The sequence below is a fragment of the Amblyomma maculatum genome, chromosome 1 (genome assembly GCF_055883805.1).
Source record: "Amblyomma maculatum isolate TAMU_Amacu chromosome 1, ASM5588380v1, whole genome shotgun sequence".
NCBI classification, from domain to species: Eukaryota; Metazoa; Arthropoda; class Arachnida; order Ixodida; family Ixodidae; genus Amblyomma; species Amblyomma maculatum.
In genome coordinates, this window is record NC_139344.1 from 400,468,229 (window position 1) to 400,483,013 (window position 14,785).

Consider the following 14,785-nt stretch of genomic DNA (forward strand, 5'->3'; position numbering starts at 1 on the left):
TCTTCGCTGCCAGAGCCTTCTTCCCTAAAGTCGCTTCGGAATGGCTCGCGTGTGGCTAGATGATGTTGTCGGTTGCATCGAAGCACTTTGTTGCCCTCTGTAAGGACGCGATAGGACCTTGGTGCCGCCAGGCTCATGACTTGAGCCTTGCAGTTTCATGCGTTCCCTCGTGCTCTTACAACTGCATCTTTTTTGAGTTCGGGGAGATTTTCCCCTTTGGAGGGCCTTTGCTGGTGTGGTGGTGGTGGTTGGCGCCGGGAATTCTGTTGACTGGAGCATGACACGAAGTCTGGTATCCTGAGTGTGTAACTTTCTGCCTTGAAGAAGCTCACCAGGGGACCGGCCTTCGGCTAGTGGAGTCTAGCGATAACCGAGAAGGCCCAACCAGAAGTCCTCATTCAGTTCGCGTCTTCTTTATTATTATTTCGACGATATGGACTTCCTTCTCGGCGAGACCATTGGACCGTGGGAATCGCGGACTGGACATCACATGCTTGAAGTCGTATCTAGAGGCGAACAAAGCAAATTCAGGTGATGAAAACTGAGGACCGTTGTCAGTGCAGACTTCCAACGGAATTCCGTACCGTGCAAACATTGAGCTTAGCTTAGCAATGACAGTGCATGTCATTGTGTCGGTAAGCTTTCCACTTCAGGGAAGTTTGAAAACACATCGAACGCACACAGGTGGGTGCTTCCGCTGTACATAAGGATGCCAACACCCACCCTGTACCAGGCATGGTCTGGTATCGGCCTAAGCACCACTGGTTCGGTTTCTTGTTTGTATGCGTATTTTTGACAAACAAAACAGGTCTTCACCATGGTTTCAATGTCCGTATTCAGTCTCGGCCAGAATACCAAGCGACGGGTTTCGCTTTGCACTTATTTATGCCTAAGTGACCTTCATGAATGCGACCCAGTATTTCAGCTCTCATGTTCTGCGGAATGATGACCTTTTTCCCCGTCATAGTAATACCCCTAACTTCTGATAACTCAGGACCAAAAGGTTTCATCCAGCCTTCAATTTCTTCTACATTTCTTATTTGCCGCAACACTGTCTGCAAGTCTGGGTCAGAGGCTGTCACTTCTGCCAGTTGATCAAACATTTTCTTGCTTACCAGCTCTGAAGTCACGCTCACTGCATGAACGTCGACGTCATCATTGAAGTCATCACGTTCGCTCGGATTGACTGGCGACGATCTTGAAAGCATAACAGCCAGGAACAGCTGTCTGTCGGGAACAAAGTGAAGAGCGTAATCGTATCTTAGCAAGCACAAGGAAAATCGTTGCAGTCTTGGTGGCATGTCACCAATGGCTTTCGAAACAATTGCTATCAATGGTCTCTGGCCTGTTTCGATGGCGAACTTGCGGCCGTAAACGAAATGAAAAAATCTTTCACTGCCGAAAGTAATCGCCATTGCTTCTTTCTCGATTTCCGCGTATCTTTGTTCTGCCTCCATTATTGTGCGTGGTTCATAGTCCACGGGCCGCCAACTACCACCGTAGTTCTGAAGAAGGGAAGAACCAATCCCACTTTTCGAAGCATCAGCAACGACATTTGTCTCTTTAGTAGTTCTGAAGAAGGGAAGAACCAATCCCACTTTTCGAAGCATCAGCAACGACATTGGTCTCTTTAGAAGGATCTAAAATGGCTAGGAAAGCCGGACCGCTCAGTGCGTCACAGACAGCTTGCCATTCTCTACAGTGGTTTTCAGACCATTCAAAGAGGGCGTATTTTAATGGGGCTTCGTAGAAGCGTCGTCCTTTCTGCTAGTTGCGATATATATTTCCCGAAATAGTTCACTACCCCGAGCATTCTGTGAATGCTGGCTTTGTCCTTTGGCTGAGGCATTTCACTCAAGGGTGCGGTAAGTACGGGGCTAGGTCTTATTCCGTCTTTGCTTATGACCTCACACAAAAAGTCAATTTCTGTGACAACGAATTTGCATTTCGCCGCATTGACCATGGCCGGCCTTTTTGGCTAGTTGCAAGGCTGTGCGGAGGCGAGCATCGTGCTCTTCCCTTGTGCTTCCACATATCAATAAGTCGTCGACATAGATCCCGACCACTGGAGCCTGGTCGAAAATTTCATTCATAGTTCTCTGGAAAACCTCAGGCGCCGAAGCAATGCCGAAGGGAAGTCGCAAGAAACGGTAGCACCCAAAGGGTGTCCCGATTGTGTATATACCTTTCATGTAGCTTCATCTAAGGGGATTTGGTGGAACCCCGAATGTGCGTCGATGCGAGAAAAAAAGGCGGCCCGGCAAGCTCAGCCTCCGTGTCAACTAGTTTAGGCATTTGATAAAGTTCTCGCTTTAGGCACTCGTTAATTCGCCTGGGGTGAATCCATATGCGCAGTTTCCCATCCTTTTTTTCTTGCTGCAACGAACAGACTCACTCAATCAGTGGGTTCGCTGACTTTGGCCACAATGCCAGCCCGCTTTATTCGATCCAGCTCTTCTCGAAGGGCCTCGAGCAACGCCAAGGGCACCCGTCGAACCGGCTTCACTACCGGCATTGGATCCTCGGGCAGAACCATGTGGTAAGGGCGTGCTAAGCAGCCGATGCCCTGAAACAACTCGAGAAATTCCTTAACCACTTGGTCAGCGCTGTGTGCTCTTCTCAAAGCGAAACTATTCTTCTCATAGACCCAGTGTTAACATTGAGCACCAATAAAGACACGTTCAAGGAGTGTCGCATAGAGGGCATAGTTATGGTGCAACTATTCTCTAATGTATTTTGGTGCTTATTACAAAACCTTAAATGTCATCATCATCATCATCAGCCTCGCTATACCCACTGTAGGGCGAAGGCATCTCCCATATTTCTCCAATTAACCCTGTTCTGTGCTAGCTGCATCCACTTGCCCGTGCGAACTTCTTAACCTCATCTGCCCACCTAACTTTCTGCCGCCCCCTACTAGGCTTTCCTTCCCTTGGAATTCAGTTTGTTACCCTAAGCGATCATCGATTATCCTCTCTTCGCACTACATGTCCTGCCAATGTCCATATCTTTTTCTTGATTTCCACTAGAATGCCAGTATCTTGAGTTATGTCTCGGGCCTACTCTTCACGCTTCCTATCTCTTAATGTTACCCCTACCATTTTTCGTTCCATAGCCCTCTGGGTTGTCCTCAACTTAAGTAGAACTCTTTTGGTTAGCCTCCACATTTCAGCCCCATAGGTGAGTACAGGTAAGATGCAACTGTTGTATACATTCCTCTTGAGCGATACCGGTAAACTGCTCGCCATAATCTACGAGTGCTTGCCAAATGCGCTCCATCCCAATCTTATTTTTCTTGTTATTTCGTTTTCATGGTCCGGATCTGCGGTTACTACCTGTCCTAAGTAGACATATTCGCCTACTACTTCCAGTATTTCGCTACCTAATGTAAACTGCTGTTCCTTCCCGAGGCTGTTGAACATTACCTTAGTCTTCTGCATATTGATTTTCAAGCCTACCTTTCTACTTTTTCCGTCTAGGTCATCCATCATTCTTTGCAGTTCATCTCCTGAGTTACTTAGCAAGGCAAATTCATCAGCAAATAGCAGATTACTGAGGTATTCTCCATCTACCCATATCCCTAACTGCTCCCATTCTAAGTCTCGGAATCCTTCCTCTAAGCAAGCTGTGAATAGTACTGGAGGGATCACGTCTCCTTTCCTCAACCTATTTTTGTGGGACTTTTTTTAACTTCTTTATGCAGACGAACTATGGTTGCTGTGCCGCCACTATATATATTTTCTAGCACTTTCATCCACGGCTCGTCTACCCCCTGATTTCGCAATTCCCGCATCACCGCCAAGGTTTCTGCTGAGTCAAATGCTTTTTCGTAATCAGTGAAAGCTATGTATAAGGGCTGGTTATATTCCGACGATTTTTCTGTCACCTGGTTGATGGTAAGGATGTGATCGATTGTAGGGTACCGTTTCCGAAAACATGCTTGATCCTTTGCTTGATTTCAGTCTACGGTTGTCCTGATTCTATTAGCGATTACCTTAATAAATACCTTATACGTAACAGACAGTAAGCTGATTGCGTAAACAGGGTGGCTACTTTTTCTAGCACGATATCCCCCCCGTCCTTTATCAAATCTGTAGCTATCTGATCCTCTCCAACTGATTTCCTCCTTTTCCTAGTTTTTAATGCTTTTTTGACCTCGTTCTTCGTCACTGGTGAAACGCCTGACTGTTTCTCCTTACCGCCCAATCTCATTACGGTCCTGACTACTTTGGCTACTGTAGAGATCTGTATGGAACTCCTCGGCTACTTTGACTATCTTGTCAATATTCGTGATGACTTTGCCTGCCTTGTCTCTTATCGCGTACATATTATTTTTTCCTATGCCCAATTTCTTCTTTACCGCTTTAAGGCTTCCCCCGTTCTTTACAGCATGCTCAATTTTGTCCATGTTATACTTCCTTATATCGGCCACCGTGCGCTTATTGATTATCATTGATATCTCGGCCAATTCTACCTGTTCTGTTGAATTGGAAGCTTTCATACCCTGGCATTTCTTAATCAAATCTTTCGTCTCCTTAGACAGCTTACCGTTATCCCCTCTAACTATCCTACCGCCTACGTCTACAGCGCACTCAGTAATGATATCTCTGAAATTATTGTTTATTGCTTTTCGGGTAATGGCACTATCCTCGGTTAGAGCTGAATACCTATTCTGTAACGAGATCCTGAACGCTTCTGCCCTACCCCTCACCGCTAATTCGTTGATGGGTTTCTTTCTTACTAATCTGTTGCGTTCCTTCTTCAGATTTAGGTTAAAACTGGACCACACCATCCTATGGTCACTGCGTCGCACTTTACCGATTACCTCTACTTCTTGCATAATGACGGGGATTGAACACAGTATGAAGTACATTTCATTTTTAGTCTCCCCGTTAGGACTTTTTCATGTCCATTTCCGGTTCTTCCGCTTGCTGAAGAATGTAATAATGATTCTAAGTTATTGCGCTCTACAAACTCAACAATTAGCTCTTCCCTGCTATTCCTAGAGCAATGCCATTGTCGCCTACTACTTGGTTTCCTGCCTGCTTTTTTCCTACCTTGCCTGAAGTCGCGCATTAGTACAGTATACTGCGTTCTTACTTTTCGCATTGCCGATTCTACATCTTCATAGAAGCTTTCAACTGCCTCGTCATCATAACTACATGTCGGCGCATAGGCCTGTTCAACCATCAGTTTATATCGCTTAGTATTCATAATTACGACGCCCGCTACCCTCTCATTAATACTATAGCATTTATATGTACTACCAGCTATATACTTATTGACAAGGAAACCTACTCCTAGTTCTCGCATCTCCGGTAAACCTCGATAACACAGTACGCGCCCATCCTTCAGTACAGTATATGCCTCATTCGGCCTCCTAACCTCACTAAGCTCTATGACATCCCATTTCATACCCTCTCGTTCCTCTAACAGCACTGCTAAACTAGCTTCACTAGCTAGGGTTCTAGCGTTAAACATTGCCAGGGTCAGTTTCCAAAGGCAGCCTGTCCAGCGGAGCTTGGAAATCTTAGCACCCCCTGCTGCGTCACAGGTCTGACCGCCGTCGTGGTCAGCTGTTCCGCAGCCGCTGATGACGGAGGGTCGGGGTTTTATAGGACGAACCATGTACCTTTTATGTATCATTTAGCTTTTATGTACAAAACAGATAAGGCGGGTTCCAGGGTTGAGTATGATGAAGCATGGAAATATTTAATTGTTGTGATAGATAAGGTTCAGCCAAAATGAAAATGAGAGTAAATGGGGAACCATTAACTAAGAGTTGAAGTAAACGCCATCTCCATCTTTACTACGGCATAGAAGACTGCAGTGCCACGAGAACCTGTAAGCTTCTAAATACTTATGAACATAAAACTTATGTATTATTTCTGATGAACAAATTTACGTCGCAAAGTTAAGCTTAAAAAATGTTCTTTTCTAGCGCATTTGAAGATATGTATCTCATTATGTTTTTATGCATAGCGAAATAGGTTTAAGATTTGCAAATGGTCTCATAGCGTACCTGAGTTTTTCCCGCACAGTCAAATGTATATAATGAGACATCAGTTTAAAATTTACAGTGATGTCGACATTGGTAGTTTTGTAACGATGCGCTGTCAATTAAGAAACAGGAAGAACGTCAGCGACTGTCACTTTGCAAAACCTTTTGACTTAAATCTTTACAATCATTTTAACTAAGGTAGCAAAATGAAAAGCGTTTCTTTCACATTGTTTGGGCCTCTTGGCAGCCACTAATGGGAGAAAAACTAAAATCTCTAGCACCCACCAATTACTTCTGGCCTATTTGATTGATCGGTTGGTGTCGAGCTTACCGACAATCTTCCACTAATAAGCCACCAACTGCATATAAGATCACAACTCATCGAAGGCTATGAATGGCTCGCACACTTCCTCAGAAGGTTGGCACCGCCAAATAAGTGCGAAATGAAAACCGCTTTGGGTATTGTGCTCTTTGCTGTGGGGTTCATCTTAACAGTCCGGTAAGTACCATTTGGGCTAGAAGAGGCCTATGTACTATTATCTTCGAAAAGCTACCGGCCGGAAATTAATTGTAACTTGGTCTTCTTTGGCTAATAATTAATAAATATTAGCTGCTATGCGAGAGCCGAGCTTCACATGCATGCGATTAATTTTCTACTACTGTTTCTTGAAGTCCATACATGTATTAATTAGATACTGGTTCCTGTTAGCGGCGGCCGCTTCCAAGTGAGAGGTATGCAAAGTTGATAGCTATTTATCCCACATTATATTGCTCAATTGCGGTAGCTCAGGGGTTGGGCACACGACTGCTGAACACGGAGGGACCGGTTTTATCTCGGCTGCGAATGAGAATTTTTGATGGCGGCAAAACACACGACGTTCAAAAGGCTTAGTTGGAAAAACTTTGAAGCGCCCTAGTCATAGCCTGAGCCCCTCTGGTGCTTGATATCCCACACTGTAAGCATGAATAAGCCTATAAGGAAGTAAATAAACAGTTGCATGTCCTCAAGTGCACTCCCTTGCAGGGGAGTGCCTGCAGGCCTGCAGGCAGAGATTCAAACATAATTGAACGGAACGATATACTTGGGCGGAATAACCGTATTTCATTACACAGTTGTAATATTGAAAGTAACTGGCATTGAAAGGACAAATTCAATCGGTACGACAAATGTTTCGATGTAAGAAAATAGACGGCCTTCAAACACATGTTAAAATCTTTGTAATTGCTAGAACGCCATATTTTGTAGTGAGTGTTGGCTTCCATGCCAGTTTATCGGTATTCCATATTTCTAGTGATAAATATCTATGTCAATGCTTAGGAAGCATGTCCTGACCTAATGGGGAGTGTCTTAGAGACCAAGCTAGTGTGCTTTCTTCCTGTACACAAGTCTATAATATACAAATAAGTCCTGTACAAATAAGTCTATAAATATAGGCTTATTTGTGTTTTCAATGTAAAAATCAAACTATAACACGTTAAAGCCACACTGCAGGTTGAATGCTGCTCTGGAGGCTGAAATGTCTATGGAACCAGAAAACAAAAGCGCATGCCAGCTGAGCTATATGAAGACACAATTAGAAACTTCAGAAGTTGAGTAATTATATCAGTTCGAATCAGGTAAAAAGCAGAATCATTTCAAAGTAGGTGAACAAAATTTTGTGCTGGGGTAAGTGGCATGTTTAGATAGGACCCTGAGGTTTATGTAATATATTGTCGGTCCTGATACCGCAACGTTGTTTGTACATCGATTTAAAGGTGATTTTTGACTTTCCTGCTTATTCTTTTAAATACTTATTCTATGTAAAGCACGAACATCTTAGCGGGTGCTGAGTAGACCCTACCTTGGGTGAGCTCCGGATGCGTGCCGGGATATACGTGTGTGGTCAATGTATTCGCGTTAATTTTCATCATTTTTCCACTTGTATGGTAAGACCTCACTTTTCGATAACAGCTGTGCCATAGCGCGTATTAACATCCATGATCTTAGCAAGACAAATAGGTTGGATACTTACTCAGTATTTTAGGTAGCTAAACATAGAGAGTTGATACGCGGCAAGTTACTGAGAAAACTGAACATCTAGGCTATATTTCCTATCAACTTAGTTTAAACTTCGTAACAGTTAATAAATGTAGAGTTTCACTTTTCTGGTCCTTTAAAGCTGGTCAAGTTGCCAAACGAGCCAAGGAGAAAAAAAATAATAATTAGAGGATGCCTGGCAAAGCATGACGTGAGGTCCTTTTCTTGTAACGAATAAATTGTGCATGAAATGCTTTTCATGTGCCCGAAGACATATATAGGTTAAACAGGAAGGTGCTTGAATACCCTACTACAATAATAATAATAAAAATAATAATAATAATAATAATATTAAGAAGAAGAAGAAGAATTGGGTCAAAGGAAGGGAAAGGTGCAGTATCTGTCACACTTGTTTCTGTGGACACGTGAACCGCGCCGTAAGGGAAGGGAGTAAAGTGGATACAGAGAAAGAGGAGCCGTAGTGAAGGGCTACCGAGTAATTTCGACCACCTGGGGATTTTTAACGAGCGCTTACATCGCACAGTACACAGACGCCTCTTCTTTTCGCCTCCATCGAAACGCAGCCGCCGAGGTCAGGTTCGAAACCGGGTACTTCGCTACAGTAGTCGGGCGTCTTACCACTGCACAACCCCAGCGGACTACAATACAAAAATACTTCACTGAAAGTGGCTGTGTCCTGAAATATAGCTCTGCGTTGCAGGAACTGTCCGCATTACAACCACCCTAATCTTTCTAAATATCACGCATTCCTCCATTTAACGAAACCAGCATCCTTTACTATCACAAAGATGCACGAACAAGGCAAATCAGTGAAGTGTTTTATGTTAAAAAATAACCGGGACTCATACGTAAACACTCCTCCTTTAACCGTTCATGATCACGATCTAATGTATCTCGACTAAAATGTTTGACTTATAAAGTTATCACTATGGCTTGTTATCTTCCAAATGCACTTCATGTTGCGAAAAGTGTATATTTTGTATGTTTCGTTCATTTAACTTTGACTTCATGGTCCGTGCCCGTTGTCTTCTCTCTTTGTTCCTCGTCACAGAGCTGATCGCTTCCTTTTTTATGTATCAACGTGTCTACATTCCGTTTAATAAATTCTAAGCAAACGTTCAAACGCAAATAACGCAGCCGAGCTTGCTATAAGTTGTCATGGTCCATCCGTACCATAGTCGTACCGAAAGAATTTCAAGGTCAGAATTTCTTAGGCGTGACTAGTGCTAGTATTCTTCGATAATATATATGTAGTTGAAACAAACCAGAGAACACATTTGCGTAATTACGCGTTCCTAAGCATAACTGGGCGTTATATGTTTGTTACGCTTAATAGTCATGGCTAAGGATAAATATCTAGCCTCATCATAAAAGTTCTTTTTCAACTTATATTGACATTATTTGCGTCAATTTATATATTGACATTATTACGGTGTGCATAGGCTTATAAATGTGTGGTACTCTGACCTGAGGGTATTTAGTCTGACTGCACTATCAGCTTTCCGTCATAAATCTTCAGCCAACGTACTCACAAAATAGCAGTCTGTTTCTTTCATGCGTGCCCCGCCGGGGTGGTGCAGTGGTAAGACGCCCGACTACTGTGCCGGAGTTCCCGGGATCGAATCCCGGCCTCGGCGGCTGCGTTTCGATGGAGGCGAAACGAAGTGGCGTCCGTGTGCTGTGCGATGTCAGCGCACGTTAAAGATCCCCAGGTGGTCGAAATTACTCCGTAGCCCTCCACTACGGCTCCTCTTTCTCTCTTTCCACTTTCATTCCCACCTTCCTCCCTTCCCTTACGGCGCGGTTCGGGTGTCCACAGAGCAAGTGTGACAGTTACTGCGCCTTTCCCTTCCTGTGAACCAATTTAATTAATTTCTTTCATGCGCCCGTTAATGCGGAAACAGGGCGATCGGCAAGCTGATAATGAATGCAGATTAAGGTATGCGTTATGTGCCTCTAAGTGGGACCGCTATATATATATATATATATATATATATATATATATATATATATATATATATATATATATATATATATATATATATATATATATTAGCGGCCACCAAGCTACCGAATCTATTCGGCACGAGACGTTGTAACGCTTACTCAGCGCTTCATGTATACTTGACACCACGTTATGCTACAGAACTGAACCAGAATGAAAGTAAACCAATCTTCCTGCCTAATCTACGTCTTCACAACATTTATAAAGTGATTTTTGAAGTGTGCTTTCGTTTCCCATTTCAGAGCAAGTGGTTCAAGCCGAAGTCCAGCAGCCTGTGTCGGACAGGTATGATCATCTGGGATTGATCTATACTTGATGATGTCGTGTCAATGAAGCATTTATAGCTGTAATAGAATTCATTCAAATCCACTATCCTGAGAAGACCAATGCATTGCTTGTGCTTTTAGATCGAGATCACTCGCCACGGGCATTTTAAGCGCCTTTCCCACCATGATTATTTGCGTGGCTCTCTTCGGGTAGCATACAAAGGAAGCAAACGGGCAGAGACAGAAAGGAAAACATATACGCAATGTTTGATTGTGCCAAGGCGAATAGTAATGTAATCGCAAATGCAGCTTTTTAGAAGTAGAAACATAGCGCACTAGCTCCTATACCCAATCTGAAAACAGATTTTTCAAACTTTTGCTTCTGGTGCTGTTCTGAGCTACGGAAAAAACTGCTCAGAACAACTTTGAAATTAATAATTGATAATTATGGTGCGTGCGACCTATGCTTAATAGTGTTTACAGACTTTGTCTTTGTCCGCAGCAAACGAGTGTGATGCCACGTGCCTCACGTAGAATGCAATCAAGTTAGAGGTGGCAACTCGGAGACATGTTTAAAGTAATTGAGCTTGTATGTAACTTGGCAATCCAACGCGAAATCAAGAAAGGAATCATTTTCCAAATATATATATATATGTGTGTCGTTTAGTTTTCTGAAGGAAAGGGTTGCTTGCCCACATTTAGATGATTTATTTCGCTACATAAGGTATATAAGCATCCAGTACTATTTTGTGTTGGAGGCAATATTTAATATCTAATAGCTTGCATTATTATTCTGCAGAGCTTTCATTTTTCTGTTAACAGGGCAAAAGCGGGCACAGGAATTCCTGTTTATTGATCTTAATTTCTAGAATAACTATGGGCCCACCTGAGGCATGACAACATCGCGTTTAATTTCAGATTTTGCTTGAAGGCGTCTTCGAAGTTATTTTTATGTTTTTTTTAAGATATTTCTTTGTAAATTTCCTCTAATGTACACATTGTGAAGGGAAGAAGTGGCTTCCCTATTAGAATATAGATAAATTGCCTATATTATAAGCACTAAAAATGGTCTAAAATCATATATTCACTGTTAGGTAAACTTCCCAAACACGTATTATGCTTCCCTGTGCGGCGAGCAATCATTTCTTGCTTACATGATAGGTGTTGGCAATATTGGCATTAAATGACTCGCATCTATATCATTTCCATTGTCTTTCTGTTCCTAGGCATGCATTGCATCCGTAACGCTAGATAATCTCAGGTGACTGTAAAAGAGGTTGAAAAAATTGGCGGTGGCTTAGCTCTGCTATACCTGGAAATACGTGGCGTAAAGCGCCCGCGGTAGTGCGGTCTGGGAAGATTCAGTCTTCCGGATGTCTCTAGCGGTCGGTGTGGAAAAGCTTCTTGTCGTGACGATACATCGCGCGCCCCTTGTCGTACACAACCAGCATTTCATTGAACGCATTAAGGTTCAACGGCGTGCTATAATTCGTTCACGGGAAAGGGCGTTTGGCTGAGGATCCAAGGCATGGAGGTTCAATTCGGCGGTAAGAGACAAGGTTTATAATTTATTTTTAAGTATCGATTCAATGGTGACTAGGCATGAGCGTTCTGGTTAGTCGCTTCGAATTTCGGGCGGGGCACACTCACGCGAAACTCGGCTCTGACCCGCGTAGTGTAGCTTTACGCTACAAAGGTTGCGGCTGCCGTTCCCCTTCAACTCGTCTCATACCACGGGCTCTTGCTGCCCTGAAAGCATTTGCCACAAGAACTTAGCAGCGCTTAACTTGACACACAGTGGCAACAAAGTCGCGCTCACTTCGACATTTCGTGCATTCGTATGGCAGGGTCAGCCGTTGGCAACAAGTAGGAATGCCTTCCCGCTAATTCTGCTTACTGCAACTATACAGTATCTAGTACCATGTTTTGTGATGCACTTATTAATGTTGTCTGACTCAAAAAATACGCCACTATCATTACGACTGTTTAAACACAGCGCGTCATCGCCCGGTCGATATACGCATAGTGGGCAGAGTAACTGTCAACTACAGAGATATATAGGTTGTCATGAATATTGAAAAGCGTGTTAAAATTATAAATATCCGCAAATTCAACACGCAAGCCAAAACACAACATATAAGCACGTCACGCCGGGGTGCGCAGTGGTTACGGCGCTCGACTACTGTTCCCAAGGACGCGGGATCGAATCCCGGCCTCGGCGGCCGCTTTCCGCTGTAGGCGAAAAGCAAGGCGCCCGTGTGCTGTGCGATGTCAGTGCAGGTTTAAGAACCCCAGGTGGTCTAAAGTTCCAGAGTCCTCCACTACGGCGTCTATAATAGCCTGAGTCGCTTTGGGACGTTAAACACTACAAACCAACCAACATATAAGCCCGTGGCCTTAGAAGAGGCCTAATTTCCACAACAGTCCACATTCTTTAATACTGACTCTTTAGATCAAATTTTCGGAAATAAATTTTGCCATTTCAGTCACGCATTTCAAAGTCAATAAAACGAATATTATCTTCTAGTATCATGAGCTTTCTTTGGGACTGCATGAAAAACGAAATGTTTCATTTGAGTTCTTGGTATAGTATTTTCGTTGCTGTGTTTTGCGCTGTATGTTTGCGTCCCCTGAAACGCTCTGCATGCACCGCCATATGCCGACAAATACAGTGTCCTCGCTTTGCGCGTACGGAATAAGCGAAGAAGAGGTTTGGTAGAGCCAAGGTTAAGGGCTAATGGCATCATTCAGCGTGTTCTGTTATTGAGGCCCAGCGCGCGGCTCTGACAACCCCGTGTAGCGCGTGCGTCTCGTGGTGAACTCTGCAGGCCAAATACACAAGACCTTTTGGAAGCCCGTGGAACTGGGGGTCTGAAACAGCGACCCTGGCACATGCTCCTCTCTGGTGATAAAAGGACAGCGATGGTGAGAGGAGTGCCATGGCCACAACGGTACTCATGTAATATGTTAGATTAAGAAACATTGAGCCCGTTCTTCTATGAACAGCGTGTTTCAGTGGCAACAGCAATGCAAATAACTGTAGGCAGAGTTTGTTCTTTTAATGCTGCTAGACCTATTTCACTTACCGTAGGCCCTTTTACTTTTGAGGCGTTGGAAACGGAGACTAATTTTTTATGTATGTTGCTAGCATCACCCCATGTGACTCAATTCGTTCCATCCCTGTTTAATTCAGTAGGTATAGAATGACGCATTCTTCCTGCACGCGTGTAACTCGCTTATGTGTCGCTAGTAATGAAATCACTGTCCACTCGCCTCTCAAAAATGCTCAATATCATATACACTTGACCGTTTCTCCCCAGGTATGCGACGCTTATAACAGCCAAGCAGGTTGCTCCCCTCCCTGCTTTTGCCAGCCATATGACGCTGGAGATGGCACCGTAGTCAGCTACTGTATTACTGGGAATGGCGATTACGGTGACAGTGGCGGTGGCGGTGGCACTGGCATCGACCCTAATATGGCGCTGATGAGCTCGACTGGACTAGCTGGAAACATAATCAACACAGTCCCCTATTGGAAGCTGCCCAAGATAAAGAAACCTTCATTGCCTTCACTTCCGAAACTGAACCTTCCGAAAGTGAGCCTTCCAAAAGTAAGCGCTGCAAAAGGGCTCCTTTCCAAAATCAAGGTGCCCAAATTAAAAATACGCAGGATTGGATAAAATTGATTGTACACTTCCAAATAAAGCACAGCTTCACTTGCACCCATGTTGCTTCCGTGTCATTTGAAATTCGTGATCGAGTCGCGAGCATGTCACTCTGAACGTGTCGCTGTGATTGCGCTAAAAACATCGCCCGTTAGTGGCAATATTTTGCTGGTCTGAGAAATAAGTTAATTTGCCTGAGAACGCGTTCTTTACCATTCTCCAGAGCGATATAAAGCTTTCTGTAGCATTCAGTATGATGTCATACCATTTCGCTTCCCATTATTCTAGGTGGGAAGCGAACTAGTACGTTTCCACTCTGAACGCTGCAAAAAGAACAGTTGCGTAATGATATTGACAAAAAGGTTGACGCTTGAGCATATAGGTTACGGGTTATCGGTGCAGCGCATAATCATGAGCATGACTGCTACACGAGTATGGGCATGACTGTAACGAATAGGTTTCTCAAATATGGTGCAAAGCCACAGATGTTTGGTCAAAACGAGCCCATACTCTATTGTGCTATTGGTAAAGCAGGAGCCGGCATCTACATAATATAATTCATTCAAATGAACTAATGAAATCAGGGGTGTGACGCTTCTTTTGCAATCACAAGAGTCGAAGTAGTCTGCACTACAGAATGAAAGTGTATACCATGGTCCGAAGTGTTGTCAGGACAGAAACGCAAAGACCACGTATGTTCAAAACAATGATCCTCAAATAAGCGCAGAAAATATTCTGTCTGTGTGCTGTACGGGCAGTACAGATTTAGTGCACAATATCAGCTACTACCATAGAGTTCCTTACGCTAAC

At 43.7% G+C, this 14,785-nt stretch overlaps 1 protein-coding gene across 5 annotated transcripts; it reads left to right on the forward strand.

Annotated features, from left to right (window-relative positions):
• Nucleotides 1-3,558: 3,558 nt before the first annotated feature.
• LOC146208690 (uncharacterized) lies at nt 3,559-14,032 on the forward strand. 5 transcript variants are annotated; one of them, XM_084595916.1, is made up of 4 exons: nt 3,559-3,896; nt 8,161-8,229; nt 10,287-10,329; nt 13,139-13,623. In XM_084595916.1, exons 1-4 carry the CDS (start codon nt 3,846-3,848, stop codon nt 13,183-13,185), a joined length of 210 nt encoding a protein of 69 aa, XP_084452042.1. In that variant the 5' UTR covers nt 3,559-3,845; the 3' UTR covers nt 13,186-13,623. The 5 variants fall into 5 exon arrangements, 4 of the variants coding, with proteins under 4 accessions (XP_084452042.1, XP_084452043.1, XP_084452040.1 ...); XR_014705399.1 differs by lacking the exons at nt 3,559-3,896; nt 8,161-8,229; nt 13,139-13,623 and adding exons at nt 5,322-5,336; nt 6,249-6,500; nt 13,631-14,032; XM_084595917.1 differs by lacking the exons at nt 3,559-3,896; nt 8,161-8,229 and adding an exon at nt 6,270-6,500 and having other exon boundaries at nt 13,139-13,254.
• Nucleotides 14,033-14,785: the final 753 nt, after the last annotated feature.

Bases quoted from the DNA above. Each gene is read 5' to 3' on its own strand.
- LOC146208690 (XM_084595914.1), top strand. From the start codon at position 6,445: ATGAAAACCGCTTTGGGTATTGTGCTCTTTGCTGTGGGGTTCATCTTA. The intron at 6,501-10,286 runs GTAAGTACCATT...TTCCCATTTCAG, and splicing joins GGGTTCATCTTAACAGTCCG to AGCAAGTGGTTCAAGCCGAA. The intron at 10,330-13,630 runs GTATGATCATCT...GTTTCTCCCCAG, and splicing joins CAGCAGCCTGTGTCGGACAG to GTATGCGACGCTTATAACAG.